This window comes from Pelophylax lessonae, assembly GCF_965119305.1.
Source record: "Pelophylax lessonae genome assembly, chromosome: 6".
NCBI lineage: Eukaryota > Metazoa > Chordata > Amphibia > Anura > Ranidae > Pelophylax > Pelophylax lessonae.
Genome location: NC_138773.1, coordinates 35,812,979 through 35,835,671, shown reverse-complemented (window position 1 = coordinate 35,835,671; position 22,693 = coordinate 35,812,979). Strand labels below are relative to the sequence as shown.

Sequence of the window (22,693 nt, the reverse complement as noted above, 5' to 3'; positions counted from 1 at the left end):
GCAAAGAGAAATGCCTCCCCTAGCAAAGAGACATGCTCCCTCCAGCAAAAAGACATGCCACTCCAGCAAAGAGACAATCCAATCCAGCAAAGAGACATGCCCCCTACAGCAAAAAGAAATGTCCCTCCAGCAAAGAGACATACCCCCTCCAGCAAAGAGACATGCCCCTCTAGCAAAGAGAAATGCCCCCTCCAGCAGAGAGAAATGCCTCCACCAGAAAAGAGACATGCTCCCTCCAGCAAAGAGACATGTCCCCTCCAGCAAAGAAACATGCCCCCTAAAGCAAAGAGAAATGCCCCCTCCAGCAAAGAGACATGCCCCCTCCAGCAAAGAGAAATTCCCCCTCCAGCAAAGAGAAATGCCCCTCCAGCAAAGAGAAATGCCATCGCCAGCAAAGAGAAATGCCCCCTCCAGCAAAGAGATATGCCCCCTCCAGCAAAGAGACATGCCCCCTCCAGCAAAGAGAAATTCCCCCTCCAGCAAAAATAAATGCCCCTCCAGCAAAGAGAAATGCCCCTCCAGCAAAGAGAAATGCCCCCTCCAGCAAAGAGACATGCCCCCTCCAGCAAAGAGAAATGCCCCCTCCAGCAAAGAGACACGCCCTCTCCAGCAAAGAGAAATGCCCCCTCCAGCAAAGAGAAATGCCCCCTCCAACAAGGAGACCTGCCCCTCCAGCAAAGAGAAATGCCCCCTCCAGCAAAGAGAAATGTCCCCTCCAGCAAAGTGACATGCCCCCTCCAGCAAAGAGAAATGCCCCCTCCAGCAAGGAGACCTGCCCCTCCAGCAAAGAGAAATGCCCCCTCCAGCAAAGAGAAATGCCCCCTCCAACAAAGAGAAATGCCCCCTCCAGCAAGGAGACATGCCCCCTCCAGCAAAGAGAAATGCCCCCTCCAGCAAGGAGACCTGCCCCTCCAGCAAAGAGAAATGCCCCCTCCAGCGAAGAGAAATGCCTCCTCCAGCAAGGAGACATACTCCTTTCAGCAAAGAGAAATGCCCCCTCCAGCAAAGAAACATGCCCCCTCCAGCAAAGAGACATGCCGCCTCCCGATATTGATCAGTCTATTTATAAGTTCTATTTGTAATTTTTAGTATATTAAATATATTCTGTATATGGTTTTATACACTATACATACATTTATATTATTGTATGTAAGCGGTTAGAGTTCTGCTGACTTAAAATTGCTGACAGTTCTCATTTTCCTTTTTTTTGATATGTTATGAATATTTTATGATTAATGTGTCTATCATCTATCATTATATTGATGGGAGTTGTTTGTATTAGCACTGTACGTACACTCAGCAGTGTGTTCAGTAATTTTTTGCAGCCACCGCACTGTCACAGTTAGTTTACTGGGATTGGATCTCGTGCCCATTGTCTTATTGATTTTGTGGACTTCTCATTTTGTGTCATCCACTATGGGGTTAATGCAATGGTTGGTTATATGTCCACATGTACATGGGTTACGTAGCTTGAAAGCTCCCGGGACTAATCTGTTGGCGTGCGCTGCTCTGCTATGTGTATCGCTTCTGCTCATCTACATAGGGCAGGGAGTGAGATGCTATTTAACCACTTAAGCCCCGGGGGATTTGGCTGCTCAAAGACCAGGCCCTATTTTGCGATTCGGCACTGCGTGATTTTAACGGACAATTGCGCGGTCGTACGACGCTGTACCTAAACGAGATTGACGTCCTTTTTTTCCCCACAAACAGAGCTTTCTTTTGGTGGTATTTGATCACCTGTGCGATTTTTATTTTTTGTGCTATAAACAAAAAAACAGCGACAATTTTGAAAAAATAACAATATTTATCACATTTTTTTATATGAAATGCCCCCCCAAAAAAAATTAAAAATCTAAATTTTTTAACATTTTAGGCCAATTTGTTTTCTGCTACATATTTTTCGTAAAAAAAATCGCAATAAGCGTATTTTGATTGGTTTGCGCAAAAGTTATTGCATTTACTAACTAAGGGAAAGATTTATGTCATTTTTATGTGTGATGTGGAGTGTGAAGGCGTCCCTCTAAGTGCACATTGTTTCTTCAATGATATCAACTTGAAGTCTCAAGTTCATGTGTATATGATTTTATGGACTCTTAAAAAGGACTATTCATTACTACCTTAGTGATTAATTATATTAACCTTTCAATTTATCGTTCATTCAGCATCATTTTCCAAACTGTTCCTTCAATTTTTTAGCTCTAAAAAGTTAAAACCGATTTTCTATTTGTGCCCATTAACTGGACGAAAAACTAACAACAAGACCAAATGACAGATTTTCAAACGATTTTTCGGCTAGTGTATGGCCAGTTTTACTGCACCATAAAGTAATGCAACATTGTAAACAGGCTTTAATTAAATAAACCAAAAACACACCAAAAAATAATCTAAATTCCTTCTTATGGCCTACAATTATTAAAATATACATTGTCTGTGCCTAATATCTGAATGTAAGGTCAGTTACACAAAAGAGTTTTACAGTTTTCTAGCCTCAGTTCATCCTCAGTTTTCAACTTGCACCCTCTAGTGGCAGAATATGGAATTGACGTGCAAATTGTCAGTCTGCATTTTATACTTCTAGCTTTCTGTCCCCATAAACCTAATGGGCCATACACACTATAAGATTTTCTGAAGACTTTTTCCTTTAGATTTACCAAAACCAGATAATATGAGGTCACACCTAAACACTTTCAATGTGTATGCAATCTGGCAGGCCCTACATAGAAAAGGTAAATCTGAAGGAAAAAGTCTTCAAAAAATCTTATAGTGTGTATGGCCCTTTAGTCTATACTTACTGCTTGTTCCCTGAGCTTTATATTTAAACAAAAATTTCTCAGGTATTACTGTTTGTTCTCTGCAAATCAGCCACACACAGAGAGGAAAAGTCTGTCCTTGGCAGTGCCGGGACAAGGTCATCCAGCGACCAGGGCAAGGATGCCAATCTGCGCTCTCCCCCCCTTCCCTTAGGGTTAGGGTCAAGGCACCCCCCATCCCTGCAATAAACCATTGTGCCCAGGACAACCGTCCCTGCTGCCCACCCCTTGTCCTGGCCCTGCTCCCTGGCCAGTATATAGCAGAGGGGACCTTTGCTGTTTGGGTGAGAGTAGCGGTCTCTCTGCAGCGGTCCAAACAAACCCTGGAGAATTCCACGCTAGAGCTCTGCAATCAGCCAATCTCACACTCCCTTTGGATTGCAGAGCTCTAGATGTGACTAGGTGGGGGAGAGTGTCAGGCTGCTGCGGAGAGGCCGCTGCTCTCACACAGAAAGAAGCAGTCCTCTCCGCAGCATGTTGGGGAAATCACAGAGCCAGTCACTTCCCTGATTATGTACAGAATTCTCTTCAATGTGCCATACAGCAAGGAAGAAACACTTTAAAAGGCTGACTGTTAAAAAAAAAAGTCATGATATAGAATGGTAGTTTTTAATAACATTAAATTACAGGATGGTATCATTATAGAGAATAAATACACTGAACAAAATTATATATATATATTACAACACTTTTGTTTTTGCCCCCATTTTTATTGAGCAAAGATCTAAGACTTTTTCTATGTACACAAAAGGCCGATTTCTCTCAAATATTGTTCACAAGTCTGTCTAAATTTGTGTTAGTGAGCACTTCTCCTTTGCCCAGATAATCCATCCACCTCACAAGTGTGCCATATCAAGATGCTGATTAGACAGCATGATTATTGCACAGGTGTGCCTTAGGCTGGCCACAATAAAAGGCCACTCTAAAATGTTCAGTTTTACTGAATTGGGGGGGGGGGGGGGTCTGAAAACCAGTCAGTATCTGGTGTGACCACCATTTGCCTCACGCAGTTCAACACATCTCCTTGGCATAGAGTTGAACAGGTTGGTGTTTGTGGCCTGTGGAGTGTTGGTCCACTCCTCTTCAATGGCTGTGCGAAGTTGCTGGATATTGGCAGGACCTGGAAGACGCTGTTGTATACGCCGATCCAGAGCATCCCAAACATTCTCAATGGGTGACATGTCTGGGGAGTATGCTGGCCATGCAAGAACTGGGATGTTTTCAGTTTCCAGGAATTGTGTACAGATCCATCAGTGCTCATCCATGCCTCATCAGTGCTCATCCGTGCCTCATCCTTGCCACATCAGTGCTCATCCGTGCCTCATCCTTGCCACATCAGTGCTCATCCATGCCTCATCAGTGCTAATACGTGCCACATCAATGTCACATCAGTGCTCATCCATGCCACATCAGTGCTCATCCATGTCCCATCAAGGCCACATCAGTGCTCATCCATGCCTCATTCATGCCACATCATTTCTCATCCGTGCCTCATCCATGCCACATCAGTGCTCATCCGAGCCACATCCATGCCAGATCATTGCTCATCCATGCCTCATTCATGCCAGATCATTGCCTATCCGTGCCTCATCCATGCCACATCATTGCCCATCCGTGCCTCATTCATGCCACATCAGTGCTCATCCATGCCTCATCCATACCACATCAGTGCTCATCCGTGCCACATTAATGCCACATCAGTGCTCATCTGTGCCTCATTCATGCCATATCATTGCCCATCCATGCCTCATCCATGCCACATCAGTGCTAATCCGAGCCACATCCATGCCACATCAGTGCTTATCCGTGCCTCATTCATGCCACATCATTGCTTATCTGTGCCTCATTCATGCCACATTAGTGCTCATCCGTGCCAAATCTAAGCCACATCAGTGCTCATCCGTGCCTCATTCATGCCACATCAGTGTTTATCCATGCCACATCAGTGCTCATATGTGCCACATCAGTGCAATCACAGTGCCCATCAGTGCCACTTCAGTTCTTATCAGTGCCATCAGTGCCCTACAATGCCTCACAAAAGTGTAATAGATAATCAAGAAATTATGTGTGTAATTTATGTCCCTAGAACCCCTGACGGTGCCCCCTGCATGTTGGAACTCTGTATGCGGCCAGGCGATATCGCCATACTGTTGTATACGCCGATCCAGAGCATCCCAAACATTCTCAATGGGTGACATGTCTGGGGAGTATGCTGGCCATGCAAGAACTGGGATGTTTTCAGTTTCCAGGAATTGTGTACAGATCCATCAGTGCTCATCCATGCCTCATCAGTGCTCATCCGTGCCTCATCCTTGCCACATCAGTGCTCATCCGTGCCTCATCCTTGCCACATCAGTGCTCATCCATGCCTCATCAGTGCTAATACGTGCCACATCAATGTCACATCAGTGCTCATCCATGCCACATCAGTGCTCATCCATGTCCCATCAAGGCCACATCAGTGCTCATCCATGCCTCATTCATGCCACATCATTTCTCATCCGTGCCTCATCCATGCCACATCAGTGCTCATCCGAGCCACATCCATGCCAGATCATTGCTCATCCATGCCTCATTCATGCCAGATCATTGCCTATCCGTGCCTCATCCATGCCACATCATTGCCCATCCGTGCCTCATTCATGCCACATCAGTGCTCATCCATGCCTCATCCATACCACATCAGTGCTCATCCGTGCCACATTAATGCCACATCAGTGCTCATCTGTGCCTCATTCATGCCATATCATTGCCCATCCATGCCTCATCCATGCCACATCAGTGCTAATCCGAGCCACATCCATGCCACATCAGTGCTTATCCGTGCCTCATTCATGCCACATCATTGCTTATCTGTGCCTCATTCATGCCACATTAGTGCTCATCCGTGCCAAATCTAAGCCACATCAGTGCTCATCCGTGCCTCATTCATGCCACATCAGTGTTTATCCATGCCACATCAGTGCTCATATGTGCCACATCAGTGCAATCACAGTGCCCATCAGTGCCACTTCAGTTCTTATCAGTGCCATCAGTGCCCTACAATGCCTCACAAAAGTGTAATAGATAATCAAGAAATTATGTGTGTAATTTATGTCCCTAGAACCCCTGACGGTGCCCCCTGCATGTTGGAACTCTGTATGCGGCCAGGCGGTATCGCCATACTCAGAAGGAATAGCAGAATGTATTTTGGGGTGTATCTTTTGCTATGTAAATGCTATGTGGAAAAAGAAAATGCGATTTTCTTTTCTTTTTACATTTTCCAAAAACTTGTGGATAAAAACAACATGTTAAAAAGACTAATAATGCCTCCTAGATTATGTGTTGGGGAGTTTTCTTTCCAAAATGGGGTCATTGTGTGGGCGTTTCCATTGTCCTGGTGCTCCAGGGCCTTCAGAAGTGTAATTGGTAGTCGGAAAATTATGTCTGTAATTTATGCTCCTAGAACACCTGGAGGTGCTCCTTGGATGTTGGACCTCTGTATGTGGCCAGGCTGTGTAAAAGTCTCACACATGTGGTATCGCCATACTCAGGAGGAGTAGTAGAATGTGTTTTGGGGTGTAGCTGCAAGTATACATATGCCATGTTAGAGAAATAACCTGTTAATATCACAATTTTGTGAAAAAAATCTTTATTTTGCAAAGAATTGTGGGAAAAAAATTACAACTGCAAAAAACTCACCATGCCTCTTACTAAATACCTTGGAATGTCTACTTTCCAAAAAGGAGTCATTTGGGGGATATTTGTACTTTACTGGCTTGTTAGGGTCTCAAGAAATGAGATAGGCCATCAGTACATCAGGTGTGATCAATTTTCAATGATTGGCACCATAGCTTGTAGACTCTATAACTTTCACCAAAACCAAATTATATACACTGATTTGGGTTATTTTTAACAAAGATATGTAGCAGTATAACTTTTTGCCAAAATTTATGAAGAACAATTACTAATTTGCAAAACTTTATAACAGAAATGTTTTTTTTTTTTATTCATAGCGCAAAAAACAAAAAAAACCCAGTGGTGATTAAATACCACCAAAAGAAAGCTCTATTTGTGTGAAAAAAAGAACACAAATGTCATATGGGTACAGTGTTGCATGACTGGGTGATTGTCATTCAAAGTGTGAGAGCACTGAAAGCTAAAAATTGGCCTGGTTAGGAAAGGGGGTATAAGTACCCAGTGGGTAAGTAGTTAAAGCTGATTTCCAGGTATAGCCATTTTTTTCATAATTACATTGGTCCAGCTTGGACCAATGTAAGTAAGAATGTGCCATACCTGTAGGATCCCCATGGAATCTGGAAATCACTATAGTAGGTACTAGAGGGCTGCATTGGGTGCGGGCTCCCGCGGGACTCGCCGCAAATCCCACGGGTGCGGGCGGTTTTCCCATTGCTGTGGGTGGGTGCGGGCGGGCGGTCAGGAACTTTTGCGGGAGACCCACGGGGAACTCTATGATGTAAGGACTCACTGTACTTGTGCATGCTCTCCCCGCAGCTATGGTTCCTTCCTTCCCCAGCGCAGCCAATAACCAATGCTGATACAGTGCCAGACTGAACCAGGGGGGCAAAGAAGAAAAGTCTTCCCTGACCTCGCTCCGCCAGCTCTCGTTACTCTTCTCGGGGTATGGTACATGACTGTCAGTGTACCATACCCCGAGAAGAGTAATGAGAGCTGGCGGAGCGAGGTCTGGGAAGACTTTTCTTCTTTGCCCCCCTCCTTTTTCTGTGTTAAGGTTTGGTCTGGCACTGTATTAGGCATTGTATGAGGTTATTGGCTGGGGAAGGGAGGAACTATAGCTGCGGGGAGAGCATGTGTGTAATGGTTTGGTCTGGCACTGTATCAGGCAACGTTGTATGATGTGGTTATTGGCTGGGGAAGGAGAAGGAGGAACCATAGCTGCAGGGAGAGCATGATGAGCCTCTAACTCTAAGACCTCTTTTCAGCATCATTATACAGCATTATAAGATAAGGGCTGTGACTGCAGATAAGGGCCAGCACTGAGATAAAGTTTGCGGGATTGGACACAAACATTGCGGGTGCGAGCGGGTGTGGAACACATAGGTTGCGGGTGCGGGCGGTCCTGGTCATACATTTAGCGGGTGCGGGTTTAAGAAAACAGGCTCACGCAGGGTGCTTTTTTCTTTTGTCTTTTTCCCAGTTCATTCTGGATACCCTTGATCCTGAGGGGGCAGCAAGACCATAGGCTTTATCCACCCGAGTCTGAAGTATCTACCTTCCCTCCGTCATATTTCGCTCGAGCGCAGGAGAATTGTTCTACTACTCTAGTAGGTACCAATACTATGGTGATGCCAGCTAGTTTTCTGCTCCCTTTCTGACAGGGTTACCAACCATCTGTAAATTTACAGTACAGTTTGTAAATCTAAGATGATTTACAAGCTGCCCTTAAATGTTTGTTATGGACAGCGACTGACTGTAAAAAAATGGCTTTCATCTGACTTTAGAACTGCGCATGCATGCATAGGCTGCCAGGATGGAGCGGGTGCACATGCACAGTGACGTCATGGTGCAACTGCCACTTGGAGTTTTTTATGAACATCAGCTGTCCAAGGGCCCGAGGCCAGTAGGGGGCCCCATGAGAGACTCTTTGGAGGATTGGGCGGGATGGACGGAGCGGAATGGATAAGCAGGATTCAGTCCTGAGGGGTGAGATAGAGACCTGGGGGCCCATGGAGAAGGAGAACATCTCCCAGACTGGTAAGAGGAGGGGGTGAGAGCTGTGTGTGTCCACTGACCGAAGAGCTGAGAGAGGGGAAGAGACCCCACTGAGGGGAGATCTGTGTGTGTAGGGGGGGGGGGCAGCCTCTGTATTAGAGAGGCCCTGTGTGTGTTCTGGGGGAGGGGGGGCATTGTACCATAAGGGAGGACCCCCCCCCCCTATGTGTCCTAAGGGGGTTTGTGTGCTGGTCACCTATGTGTATTGGCGGGGGAAGCACTGTGCATCATATTATGGGGGATGGGGTCATAATTGTGAGTAGCAGACATACTGATAACACTCCCTCTTCATTCTCTTACACCCCCCTCTCTCTCTCTCTCTCTCTCTCTCTTTCTCTCTCTCTTTCTCCCCTTCTCTCCTCCCCCTCTCTCTCTCTTCTCTCTCCAACCCCCCAAACCCCCGCTCTCTCTCATCCCCTTTCGCTCTCATCCACCCTCTCTCTCTCACCCCCTCTCTCATCCCCCTCTCTCTTTCCCGTCCCCCCTCCCTCTCACCCCCTCTCTCACCCCCCCCTCTCTCTCACCCCCTCTCTCAGCCCCCCCTCCTCTCTCACTCCTCTCTGTCTTTCCCCCACAGTGGAAAGTCTGTGTTGGATTATATTAACCTAACCTATTAACCTATGTAAATAGAGAAATATGTTTTTTGCCTTTTGTTATACCTTAAACACATTGCTAATAGCACTAGCTACATGTTTGAAGCGTAAAAACAGTATTGATATTTGCACTGTTTTGCACAACGGTCAAGCCTCGGACACACGAGTAGAAATTCGGCCGGGAAATTTCTTCCGATCTGCCGATTTTCGGCTTGTTAGTATGGTGCTTCTGACAACCGACTCCGACTTTTCGGCCGAAAAAATCCTGATGTGCAGGCTATATAATTTTTGTCGACCGTCAAAACACGTCCGATTTTCGTCTCATTAGTACAGATTTCGATGGGGAAAAATCTTATGAGCAAGACTAGGCATGCTCAGAGATGAAAGAACACAAAGAAAGCAATCCAACACATGACATCACTTCTGAAGTAGAATTCTGTCATGCGGGAAAATTTGTGTGCAGTCTAGAGCACATTCCAACCAACAGACACCACTCTGGACAAAAGACGGGCGACCGGTCGGCGGAAATTCGTTGCGTGTGTACGAGGCTTTATTTTATGTACTTTTGTGAAGTTTCAGTAAAAAATATGTCTCTGTCAGTAAAGTGCATGTGTTGTGTCAGTAAAAACATAGTGCTGTCAGTAAATTTTGGGTGTCTTGTCAGTAAACTTCACTGCGGGAGGTTGGAAACACTGCTTACTGAATGGGTGCCCAATTGCTTTGTAAACACAAGAGGCCGCTCGCTTGACTCACAAAAGACTTTGCATTTTCTCACTGTTCTCTTGATGGACTAGGTGGAGAGGTAGGGCGGCGTAGTCACAATCTCAACCTTGTCCAATCAGAGAACACTTTGCATTAATTAGGAAAATGCAAAGTGTTCTCTGAATGGCTCCCATGCCCAGTGGCTGACCTCTTGTGTTCACTAAGCAGCAGTGCAACCATTCAGCATAGGACTCAGAAGCTAGTGGTGATCACTGGAGTAGTGGTGTCTACTACAGTGATTTCCAGTTTGCACAATGATCCACCATTGATGGCCCATACATTCTTAGATTGGACCAATGTAACTATATAAAATTTGCAAAATATGGAATTTAGTTTTGGCTCCAAGTAGAAGAATGCTATTAAATGTTTACTTAACCGGTTGCCGACTGCGCACAGTATATTTACTGCGGCAGTCAGCCCCGGCCAGGCAGAGTGACGTAGATCTACGTCACTCGCCTGTCACTGGAATTTGAGCCAATAGCGGGCGAGCGCGCACCCGCTGAGGCGCGCACCCGCCTCAGCTCGTTCAGGGAGGAGTGCGGGCGTGTGACCGGCGGACCCGATGTCCGCCGGTCACTCGCCTATCGCCGGTACAGCGGGAGAAAGGCAGAGCGGCTTATGTAAACAAGCCGCCTGTCATTCTCCCCTGTGTAAAAATGGAGATCAGACGGTTCTACTATGTAGAACCGTTGATCTTTGTTTTTACACCAATTGACCTGTCCCACTACAGTTAGAATCACGCCCCTAGGACACACTTAACCCCTCCCTGTCCAATACAGTTAACCCCTTCCCTGCCAGTGTCATTTTTGCAGTAACAGTGCATATATATAGCACTGATTACTGCAGTAATGTCACTGGTACCCCCAAAAGTGTCAAAAATGTCAGTCAAGGGTCCGATCTGTCGGCCGCAATGTCACAGTACCGCAAAAAAAATCGCAGATCGCCGCCATTACTCGTTACAAAAAAAAACACCAAAAATCTTTCCCTTTGTTAGTAAACGCGATAACTTTTGCGCAAACCAATCAAAATACGCTTTTTGCGATTTTTTTTACCAAACATATGTAGCATAAAACAATTTGGCCGAAAATGTTAAAAAATTTTGATTTCTACATTTCTTTGGGGGGGAATTTCATATAAAAAAAAGTGAAAAATATTGTTATTTTTGCAAAAATTACGCTCTTTTTTTGTTTATAGCACACGATCAAAAAATCGCACAGGTGATCAAATACCACCAAAAGAAAGCTCTGTTTGTGGGAAAAAAAGGACGTGAAATTCGTTTAGGTACAGCGTCGCACGACCGCGCAATTGTCCGTTAAAGTCACGCAGTAAAAAATCGCAAAAAAAACCCTGGTCAGGAAGGGGGTAAAATCTTCCGGGGCTTAAGTGGTTAAAGCTGAGCTCCACCCAAAAGGGGAAGCTCCGCTTGTCTGCCCACTCCCCCCCCCCCCCCCCGTTGCCACATTTGGCACTTTTTGGGGGGAGTGGGTACCTGGTTTTGACAGGTACCCGCTCCCACTTGCTGGAAGTTCAGTTTCTTCAACACCGCAGCTTGCCCATTAACGATTTGCGCATGCACAGTAGGAAACCGGCTGTGAAGCCGCAAGGCTGGTGGCTTCCCTTAGTCAAGATGACAGAATCAGCACACAATAGCTGATTGGAAAATCGGCTCAGGTGAGGATACGGCTGGATTCCTGAACAGTGCCCAGTCTTTGTAGCTGCTGACTTTTATTTTTTTGGGGGAGCCTGAAGCTCCGCTTTAAGATGTTGTACTGACATCCATATTTTCTAATAAGACAGTGAACAATATCAAGTCATGTAATATAAGTATAGTCCAACTAGTACTAGTTACATATACTATATTTGCTCTGGTTCTAGTAGATTTTGTTTGAACAAAAATAGGTTATTCTATGTTGAAGAAAGTCTCTTGAAGGCTTCTCATGGCCTCCTCCTGCGTTATATTTTGCCACTCTTCAGGTATGTCCGCTGGATTGCACCCGTACCAGTCTGCAAATTGCTCATTAAACTCCTTTAGAACATATTTCCAATAATCTGAGGCGTTCACACTCCGGTCAGGCTGTATGGACCAATCAGGATAGGTCCTGCGATAGTCACTGTAAGGGACAAACTTATTATCTGTTTTCATATGTCTGAATTCACGGATTCCTAATACGTCAGTAGTGCACACAACATTGTCAAGTTTTCTTGTTTTATGGTCTTTGCATCCGCCTAAACCCTGGGGGCGATGAATGGAGGCAAAGTGCTCTTGGTGATCCAGTCCTCCTGCCTCACAGGGAACGCGGCAAAATGGACACTGCGTCCCACATCCAAATACCCTTTTGAACAATTCCTCCTCCGGTTTCAGGGTCATTTTTGAACGGACCACTTTAAAGCTTAAAGAGTTGAACTCCTGCTTTATTTCTTCTTCTGTCTTAAGGAGAAAAGCCTTAATGTTGGAGGAAAACTCCTCAACAGACATCTGGCTCTGGTATAACATGGCTTTTACCACACTACGAGGAAGAACTAACTCTTTTATCAACATTTCAGAAAATTTCTCCATAAATAATGAAATATTTGAACTTTCCAGGACCTCTGGATCACTAAGGACATTCATTAACATTTTGATGATTAAAGAGAGGACTTTAGCGTGCAGTTCTTTCAAAGCTGTGCCTTTTTTGTATTTGTTGCAAATATATTTTGAAATCCATCCATCTACAAATTTATTATAGTTTTGTATATATTCGGTGTATTGAGCAAATTGGTTGTCCAACAAAAGCTTTTTAAGCAAATCAAACTGAAAAAATGTTCGGCTGCTGTATTTTCTGTGATCCTCGCTCAGCAAAATATCATCCACCATCTCTTTTCCGAGGTGTTTATAAATGTACTCGGTTATTGCTGGTTTAAGGCATGTGTCACAGAAATTTTTGGCTGTGTTTTGGCACACATCTTTGGTTTGAAATATATTTTGAAATTTTGAGAAGTATTGAGGTTTTAGTCTCTCTAAGCACAGCTTAGGATCATTTTCTTGAATGTAGTACTCATGCATTGTCTGAAACATGGGAGCAGCCCTGCCTAAAATTAGGAGTTTCACATCTAGCTCAAACAATTCCATAGTTTGGAGCTCCTGAACATTTTCCTGTTTAAGTTCTTTATTGACCATGTCTAGAAGATCCTGGCAGTAAGTCTCTTGATAATCCCCTCCTATGTTGACCTTGTCTTTTACGAAACCTAAACATTTCTTAAGCAACCAGTTTACGAAGCTTGTTAGCTTCAGATGAAGGTGTATACAATCATCTTCCTCACCCCAAGGGCTAGTGATATAATCTTTGTCTACTGTAAAGTCCACATGCTCATATTCATCTAAATGTTGTATTTTGGAAAGTTTTGCAGTCACTAACCCAGATTTGTTTCCCAAGTCTCTTTGGAGATGTCTAAAGATTTTTTGCTTGATATTATGTGTTTTTAAGCTCACCAACTGAAATCCTGAAAAGGCTTCTTCCCACATTTTGGTAAATTCAATATCTATCATCTGGCTATTTGGAGTAATGTTTGTTTTCCTGTAGTACTCCAAGAGGGCAGTGACTTTGTCTTCAATGATTTGGTGCCATTGATCTAGTTTGACTTGGAGCTCATTTTTTTGTTTTTGAATTCTGATGGCTTCTTCAAGTCTGGAGCGTAGCTGAGACTCACATTGATTTCTTAGCATTTTCACACGCTGAAAGAACTCTTCTTTGTATCTTTCAATAAGGTCGCCATTGGTAGAAGCACTTTCAAAATACTCTTCCAAAGATTCTTTTGTGCTTGTCTCCTCTTTTTGCAGAAAATCCCAAAGTTCAGCGTAAAATTTTTCTAATATGTCCATTTGAAGCGGTCCAGTCTGGTTCTTGATTACATTCTCAGACTGGGCCAACCAATGGTAGGTCGCTTTTATGAACTTCCATTGAAGTTCTGAATATTTCACATTCAGTTGGTCATAAGCTGAAGCCACTAGGCTGTTTCTGAAGCTAAAAATAAAGGTTTCATGTCTGACACTGTCCCATAGATGTCTTAGCCACTGCGAAAAACCATAAATTGTTTGAGAGGTCTTGGGCAGCTGTTTAATAAATGTAAGCAGGTTTCTTTTAAGTTCATAAATGTTTTCGCTGTAGCCAACATTTATTGAAGCCATTGGTGGGTCACCACACCAGAGACCAGGAATGTACACACTGTGATTTTCTAGGTCATGGTCAAGGACATCGGCAAATTCTTTCACTTCCCTTCTTTTTTCCATTTTTGCAGCAAATCTGGTCATCTCGTCTAACTGTTCCTTAAATTTTTTTCTCCCTCTTAGGTTATTCCAATGGGCTGCAATATCTGACACGTTCTGATGTACAAATCTGCAGTTGGGCTTCCTTCCAAATCGTTTCATTCTTAGAAACGCATGGACTACGATCTGCAGGATGTCATTCATCTCCACCACATTCTCCATAGACAGATTAATGATAGTGATGTCACTTAACCCAACTACCAGTGTTGCAAGCTCATTGTCATGGTCATAACTGCCTTCCAGGGACATACACTCAGGCGCTTTCAATCCTTCGGTGTCAATCACAAGAATGAAGTGACAGCCCAGCTCCTCCTGGAGGTCTTCTTTTACTTTAATGAGCGTCATGAAGGCTCCTCGAGTGCATCGTCCACTGGCCACCGGAAAATGCAAACCAAACATGGTGTTCAGGAGGGTAGACTTCCCCGTACTTTGAACACCCAGGACAGTTATTACTTTCAGCTTACACTGTCCAGCTGTTTTTTCATCCAACTCAGTCAGAACATCAGTTATCCACTGCAATGGGATATTGGAAGCATCTCCGTCAATCAGCTCTAGAGGAAACCCATCGAGCAGGAGATCAGCTGCTACTCCTGGGAGATGGTGACATTTTCTCTCACTTTTTTTTATTTTTTTCTCCTGAACCAGGAAAGATTCAGCTTCATAAAACTGAGCCAGTTCTCGAATGAAATGTTCAAGGCCTAAAGAGCCCACTGGCTTTTTTTTACCCCCAAGACCTTTCATATCTAGACTTAGCGATTTATCAACGCTTTCATTTGATTTTGGATCTTGTAATTCTGACAGATGCGACATTGAAATAGAGTCAAGGAAAATCCTCATCCATTTCAAAAAGTAACATCTTTCCAAGGGGCTCAGCTGAATGAGCGACTTGATAAACCTTTCGATGTCAGGGGGTATATTGTGCTTACTCTGTTGTACAAGTAAATCAAATTTCTCCTTTGTGAGTTGCATGCTGTATTTTTCTGAGCATTCATCGCCTTGTTTTTTCTTCCTGTATAATTCCTTATCTGTGTCTGCCAGTTTTTTACATAGCTCTCCCTGAAGTATCATTGTGTTTTCTTTATATTTTTCCACGTCCTGGACCTTTTTAGTAATTTCCAATGCACAGTGCTTAGCAGTTTGACACTCTTTTGAATTTTCATCTACACAGATTCCATGTTTACAAGCCTTGTCCACCAAGTCCTCTAGTTTAGGTACTTTGGGAAAAGTGGCTATCACGTCTCCAATTATAATCTGTAACTTTTTCACCAACATGGCATTGGTTATATTTCTCTTTTTTAAAAGCACTCGGTTTTCGTGTATCTTAAGTCTTGGAGAAAGTTTTTTTAAATATTCCCGAGTAGCACTGATTGGACCAGAAGCATTTGATATGACAATGTAATATTCGGTGTGAGCATCTCCTAACTTTAAGAGCTGCTGGTACTCATTCTCACTAATACAGTCGACAAATATGAAAACAGCTGTCGAAATCTCCCCTAGAAAGGCGAACTGTATAGAGTTTGTTGATACATCTCCTCGTAGGTTCATAACCATAAAGGGCTCTGGAAAAACATCTGAGCTCCCTTGGCCAGAAGGGAAGAACCAGGAAGTTTCCACTAAGCCCTCTGAGATTTTTCGAGGGATGTTCCCACCTTCCAAGTTCCTATGGATGAAAAAGGGAAACAGCCTCTGGGTGGAGGAGATAATATGATTTAGAATGGCTGATTTGGACAAACTGCAGTTCCCGAGTCTCACAAAGGAGAAGATGGGCATGGAGATGTTGACTAAATGTGCTTCCTTGAATCCTTTCCTATCTACCAGAGACTGGGGTCTCCATTTTTTCACAATGTCTCTCATTGCCCACAACATAAAGGTACAGTTTGGACTATCACAAGCAGGGAGCAGCAGGGGGACAGCAAACTGACACATGGACATTTTGGACACAATCTCCTGTTGTAAGAAACCATCAGAACAATGCAAGATCGTACATAGGACGTCAAGTGGATGGACACTGCCTAAATGGTCAGTTTCATTTATTTCTTGATCGGAGCTCCCGCTCAGGTTTGATTGTATAGGCTCTGTATTGCGTGCCTTTATATTTAGAGACATGAGCATCCTCAGAAAAAACCATGGAGTGTCCTTCACTGTCTGGAAAGTAATTGGCTCTAAATTGTCTTGTCCAATGGCCAACAATTTACGAAGAGTTATTGCACAACTTTCATAGTTCTCCATTCCGAGCTGAGACAGTATTTCACAGAAGGTCTTCCTTTTTGCTGAGAAAATTAAAGATATGCGAGTGTTAACTTCTATGGAAACATTTTTAACAAATATTTTTTTTATCAAAGTAAGAATTATTCAACAAATGGGGGACAAAGATTTTTTTGAAACCAGACTCCACCCAAATTCTATTTTTTTTCTATCGTTCTTTCCCAAGCCTCTAACCTATCCTGCCTTTTAGATGTTCTTACCTTGTGAAATCAGTTATACTCACCTGAATTCCCCTATCCAGGTCCCTTGCTGACACCAATTCTACCTGCAGGGACCGCTGAACCAGTGCCACACATTAACCCTTGCTAGATGGTCCCCTTCACTCCCCTTGGTTTAACATCAGTCATCTTCTGGATTCTGAGAGAACCCCTCCACTGGCCAGCCTTGGAAAGAACCTGGTGCTGGATGATCACATGACCGCTGCATAGGGCAAGTGAAAAAGGGGGTTTAAAATATATATTTTTTTTAACCACTTCCTGGCCGCCGCAAGTACATATACTGCAGCGGTCAGCCCCGTGCAGGCAAAGTGACGTAGGGGTACATCACTCGCCTGCGAGCCAATAGGGGGCGAGCGCGTGCCGCCGGGTGACCACTGTGATGCCCGCGCGTGTGACATCGAGTCCGCCGGCCACTCGCGATCTCCCGCTGGAGAGGGAGAAAGGCAGGCGGCTAATGCAAGCTAAAGCCGCCTGTCATTCTCTCCTGTGTAAGTGCAGAGATCATACGAACCTGCTATGTAGGATCGTATATCTCTGTAGTTACACAAACAGCCACATCCCTTCACAGTTAGAAGCACACCCCTAGGGACACATTTAACCCCTCCTTTTCCAATAAAGTTAACCCCTTCCCTGCCAGTGTCATTTTTACAGTAACAGTGCATATGTATAGCACTGATTACTGTAGTAATGTCACTGGTACCCGCAAAAGTGTCAAAAATGTCAGTCAAGGGTCCGATCTGTCCGCCACAATGTTGCAGTCCTGAAAAAAAAAATCGCAGATCGCCGCCATTACTTGTTAAAAAAAAAAACAATAAAAATGACAAAAATCTTTCCCTTAGTTAGTAAACGCAATAACTTTTGCACAAACCAATCAAAATACGATTTTTTTTTTACCAAACATATGTAGCAGAAAACAAATTGGCCTAAAATGTTAAAATATTTTGATTTTTACATTTTTTTTTTTTTTGGGAATTTCATATAAAAAAATGTGAAAAATATTGTTATTTTTGCAAAATTGTCGCTCTTTTTTTATTATAGCGCATGATCAAAAAATCGCACATGTGATCAAATACCACCAAAAGAAAGCTCTGTTTGTGGGAAAAAAAGGACATCAAATTTGTTTACGTACAGTGTCGCACAACCGTGCAATTGTCCCTTAAAGTCACACAGTGCCGAATCGCAAAATAGGGCCTCGTCAGGAATGGGGTAAAATCTTCCGGGGCTTAAGTGGTTAACCCAGTGATCAGATAGAGGTGGAGGGAAGGGTGGGAAGGGGCTCCCTTATGTCCTGGAGTTAGGGTTTAAACACAAGAACCAATGACCTATCAATATAGAGAGCAAGACATAGACATCTCTTACATTGGCTTCTCCAGCAGTTTTTAATTCCATTAGTTTGTAACAACAGGACAAAAATTGAAACACAATGTAGTTCTTTTATTTGACTGTTTGTTCACAATGTTACAGTTTCTCTTCTTAACTACATTTGTACAATATATGAAAAAAAAAGCTAATAGGATATGATACCTTTAATGAAGATTGCTTGGCCATCAACCTCCTGGCACTGTGCTTACTCATCTCCCCATAACACTCTTTAGGGCATCTAGGAGCTGCTTCTTCAGTGTTCAATTAGAAGTAAGAATGGTACTTGGACTGGAGGCTGTAGGATGCATTGTTTGAACTGCCACTTTCTTGGGTAATGGTAACAAATCCTTTTGACCTTTTTTTTTTTAGACGGTGCAGGAACAAGTGGCAATATGCAAACCCTATTGAAGATGGGGTTATCTTTAGAAAATACAACAATGCAGTTGCCACTAGTTTTCTAATTATCATAGATTCCTTTTTCTATCTTTGTGTAATGACTAGTGCCAAGACACAACTAAGAAAGAAGGATTATAAATGGAATGTAGACTGAGATTGCAAACAGGGCCAAATCTTAGAAATCAATTCTGGCCACTTGCTAGGCCAGGGGTCCCCAAACTATAGCCCAAGGACCATATACGACCCGATACAAAATTGTATCCAGCCCTCACCTAGGGGCACTGGCATATCTGCAATGTGCAGAGATTGAGGACTAAGGTCAGCAGTGGCTGCCTATGGTCTATCTTCGACCCCCCTCCAACCTGTACCTGGACTCTGTAAGGTGAGGACTCTGATAAAGACACTGATGTGGGGACTCTGATGGGGACCATGGCATAAGGGGGACCCAGATTTAAGCAGGGAATCTGTTCTAATGTAAAATGCACTCTTATGGGGACTCTAATGTAAAAGGAAATCAAATAAGGACCCTTATGTAAGAGAGGAACTCAAATGGAGATTCCTTTATGCCCACATATATTTGTGTAGCACCCTCCTAGATAGGTGCTAGGAAGAAAACATAGTTTGCTCCATCTACTTATCAGGGGAGCCTGATCAGTAGTTAGGCCTGTTGCATGTGTCCAGGGTGTGATTAATCTGGGTTGAGGGAATGTCCCCACTGTTTCCAATAGGGGAGCCTGTTAGACAGTGGAGGAAACCCAGCCAGTAACACACAGGCTTTTGTAACTATCCCAGTGGGTTGGCACAACAGTGGTGCATCCTGGGATATGGTATAAAAGCCAAGGGCACATGTGACAGGGTGTCTTTGGGCGGGAAGCCAGGTCCCAGGAGGAAGGTGACAACCATCTCTCCTCCTGTCTGTGTGGAAGGTGGTCGCAGGCGGTCCGACTAGTGATCCAAACGTGTGGTGCTGAGCCAGGAGGTCCAGTGGATACTGACAAGTGGAGCTGAAGGCAGAGCAACCTTTTGAAAAACAGTGTTCGTGAGTACCGGCAAGCTTGCCAGGGGTCTGCCCAGGAAAGGGACCCCTCCAGTGAGAGTCAGTGGACAGCAAGTGAGAAAAGGGGTGCCAAGTTAGGACCCTAAAGATAAATTATCACAGGATCATACTCTTTATCTTCACTTCAGTGGAAAGGTGAAGCAGCGGCCTTGCCGCACACACTACAGCTATTTGTCCTCGGATTTGTGAAAAGTTCATAGTTGGAGTATCCCACTCATCCCTTCTCCCATCCCAGTTCTAAATAAAACACAAAAAAAACAAATCCCCTGGACTGTTCATTATCTGAGCCAAGGACATAAAGTGATACATTTCATAGACTGTTGCTACGGGTAACCCAGGGGAATCCAGAAAGTGTAAATCTCAGCAGCTCCCTAGGGGGCAGTGCTACATTTGTAAAACATACAATGGGCCCCTCATACTGAAAGGTTTGTAGAGCCTTATTCTATGCCAATCAGCAAGGGGTTGTCAAACAGATGGCATTAGGGGATCAGGCATGACCAGAGGGACATGTCACAAAGCAAAAAAAAGTTAACAAAAATTGCATTTTCCCAGGGGGCAGCAATTTTATTATTGCTGAAAGTGAAACCAAATTCCTTTTTTTAATATTCCTGGAGGTGCCCTGAACCTGTCTAAACTGTATGGTAAATTACAGCTCCTAGCCTCTAGCTTCTGTCTGTAAACAAATTGGCCTGGAATTCTCTTTATCTATAGCAGAGGTCTCCAATCTATAGCCTGTGGGCCAAATGTGGCCCTTTGGGCAATATTCCTCCCACTGACACCAACAAGGAAGCACTATTTCTTTCACTGACACCAACCATGGGGAACCATTCCTCTCACTGGCACCAGCAATGGGGCATAATTCCTTCCACCGATCTAAACAAATAGGCATAATTCCTCCACTAATACTAATAGTGGGGCACTATTCCTCCAACTTATACCAATAATACTGACTACAGGCGCTGTGTAATTTTCTTTACTCCTGCTGGCCACTCTGGCTCCCCCTAGAGTCTGAAGGGCAGTAAACTGCCCCTTTCTTTAGAAACTTTGGAGACCCTTGATCTTTAACATATCCCATGCTAGGTGAGAGTGTGGTATAGCTGTTAATGGGGGAACCCACAAAAAAATGCGTAGAGTCACCCTTAAATTCTATACCAGATATAGATTTTTAAAAAAGGGGCCTCATGCAAAAATTATGAAAAAAAGTGTCCTTCCCCCCCAAAAAATACATACCAGACCCTTATCCTTGATGAGGGTCTGGTATGGATGTCAAGGGGATATCATGCAAGAGAAAGAAAAAAAAAAGCAATTTTGGCTGGAAATAGGCTTTAATGTAGTTAATTCAAGCTGAAGTTTATTATGCTTATATGTTGCCTTCATTGGTTTCTCCATTCCCCTCATCAGCATGCTAATGCAATTTTTATGTAAAACCTGTCTGTTTTGATTACTTACCTTATTTTGGTCCCAGTTGTGTCATCACTGGGTTTCTGTGCTTCTCTATGCAAGGGTGCTGTACATAGAAAACATAACAGCACCCTGCCTAAATATTCCCAAGAGCCTTCAGCCTTGATGCAAGCAGTGGGCTGCTTCTTGGGAGGAGTTATGCAAATAGCAAAATGTCTTAAGGGGTGGGTGTTCCTAGGCAGGTTTCATTTTTATACTTGAACAAATGAACTGAAATCTAATAATTGAAAGGGGTGGGCCAGGGACAGGGCTGGATGACCTCTGCCCATGGAATGAGGAAAGGTTCTGTCTGACTTCCTCTACAGCTTCTAAAGCACATTGTGAGAAGCTCACAGTGTGCAGTGAAATCAGAGTAAGCCATTTCAGTCCAAGAGAGGAGCCTCTACATTTGTGCAAGACTGAAGAGAAGGCCAGAGGGAGGAATTACATTATAGATGGTAGAGCGTTTTAATATTATTATTATTATTATTATTATTAATAATAATAATAATAATAATATTTTTATACAGGATTTATATAGTGCCAACAGTTTACGCAGCGCTTTACAATATAAAAGGGAGACAATACAGTTACAATACAATAAAATACATGAGACTTAAGAGGACCTTGCTCAGAAGGACTTACAATCTAATAGGTTGGGGCGGGTGGTACAAAAGGTTGTAACTGTGGGGAATAAGCTGATGGAAGAGGTCAAAGATTAGTTGGCGATGTGATAGGTTTCCCTGAAGACATGAGTTTTCAGGGATCGCCTGAAAGTATCTAGAGTAGAAGATAGCTGGACAGGTTGAGGTAGAGCATTCCAGAGGATGGGAGAGGCGCTGGAGAAATCCTGTAGACGAGTGTGGGAGGAGGAGATAAGGGAGCTTGAGTGTAGGTGGACTTGAGAGGAGCAGAGAGGACGGTTTGGGTGATATTTGGAGACACAATTGGTGATGTAGCTCGGGGCAGAGTTGTGAATGTTTTTTTATGTTGTGGTTAGTATTTTGAATTTAATTTGCTGGGCGATCGGGAGCCAGTGTAGGGGTTGGCAGAGAGGGGAGGCAGACACTGAGCAGTTGGTAAGGTGAATAAGTCTGGCAGCAGCGTTCATGATAGACTAAGGAGGGGATAGCCTATGGAGAGGTAGGCCTATGAGAAGGGAGTTGCAATAGTCGAGGCGAGAGATAACAAGGAAATGAATGAGTAGCTTGGTGCTTTCATTTGTTAAAAAGGGACATATTTTAGAGGTGAAGTCTACAAGCTTTTGACAATGATTGGATTTGGGGCTGAAATGACAAGTCAGAGTCTAGGATTACACCAAGTACCATGGCATGAGGGGAGGGATTGATGGTTGTCTTACTGATTTTGATGGAAAAGTCATGGAGGAGGGCAAGGGCAGGGGAATATTACCAGCTCAGTTTTAGAGAAATTTTGTTTGAGGAAGTGGTGCGGCATCCAGTGGCGGCTGGTGCTCAAAATTTTTTTTGGGGGGGGGGGGGCAAAAAGAAAAATGTAATAGGTATTGCTTCGCGTCAAAAAACGCAGTAAAAAATTGCGTGACTTTGAAGTCATGGTACAGGCATGGCACAGGTGATGGTATAGGCATGGCATAGGTGATAGTACAGGCATGGCACAGGTGATGGTATAGGCATGGCATAGGTGATGGTACAGGCATGGCACAGGTGATGGTACACGCATGGCACAGATATGGTATAGGCATGTCACAGATATGGTATAGGCATGTCACAGGTCAT

The 22,693-nt window shown here is 43.9% G+C and overlaps 1 protein-coding gene across 1 annotated transcript in view; it reads right to left on the bottom strand.

The window, feature by feature from the left end:
- Positions 1-11,798: 11,798 nt before the first annotated feature.
- Positions 11,799-22,693, bottom strand: part of LOC309557657 (up-regulator of cell proliferation-like) — a gene marked incomplete at its 3' end in the record, with an annotated part of 29,273 nt that continues 18,378 nt past the window's right edge. Inside the window, exon 3 of the mRNA XM_082260446.1 lies at positions 11,799-16,471. Coding sequence (XP_082116572.1) covers positions 11,799-16,471 — 4,673 coding nt within the window. The remainder of the gene's footprint in view (positions 16,472-22,693) is intronic.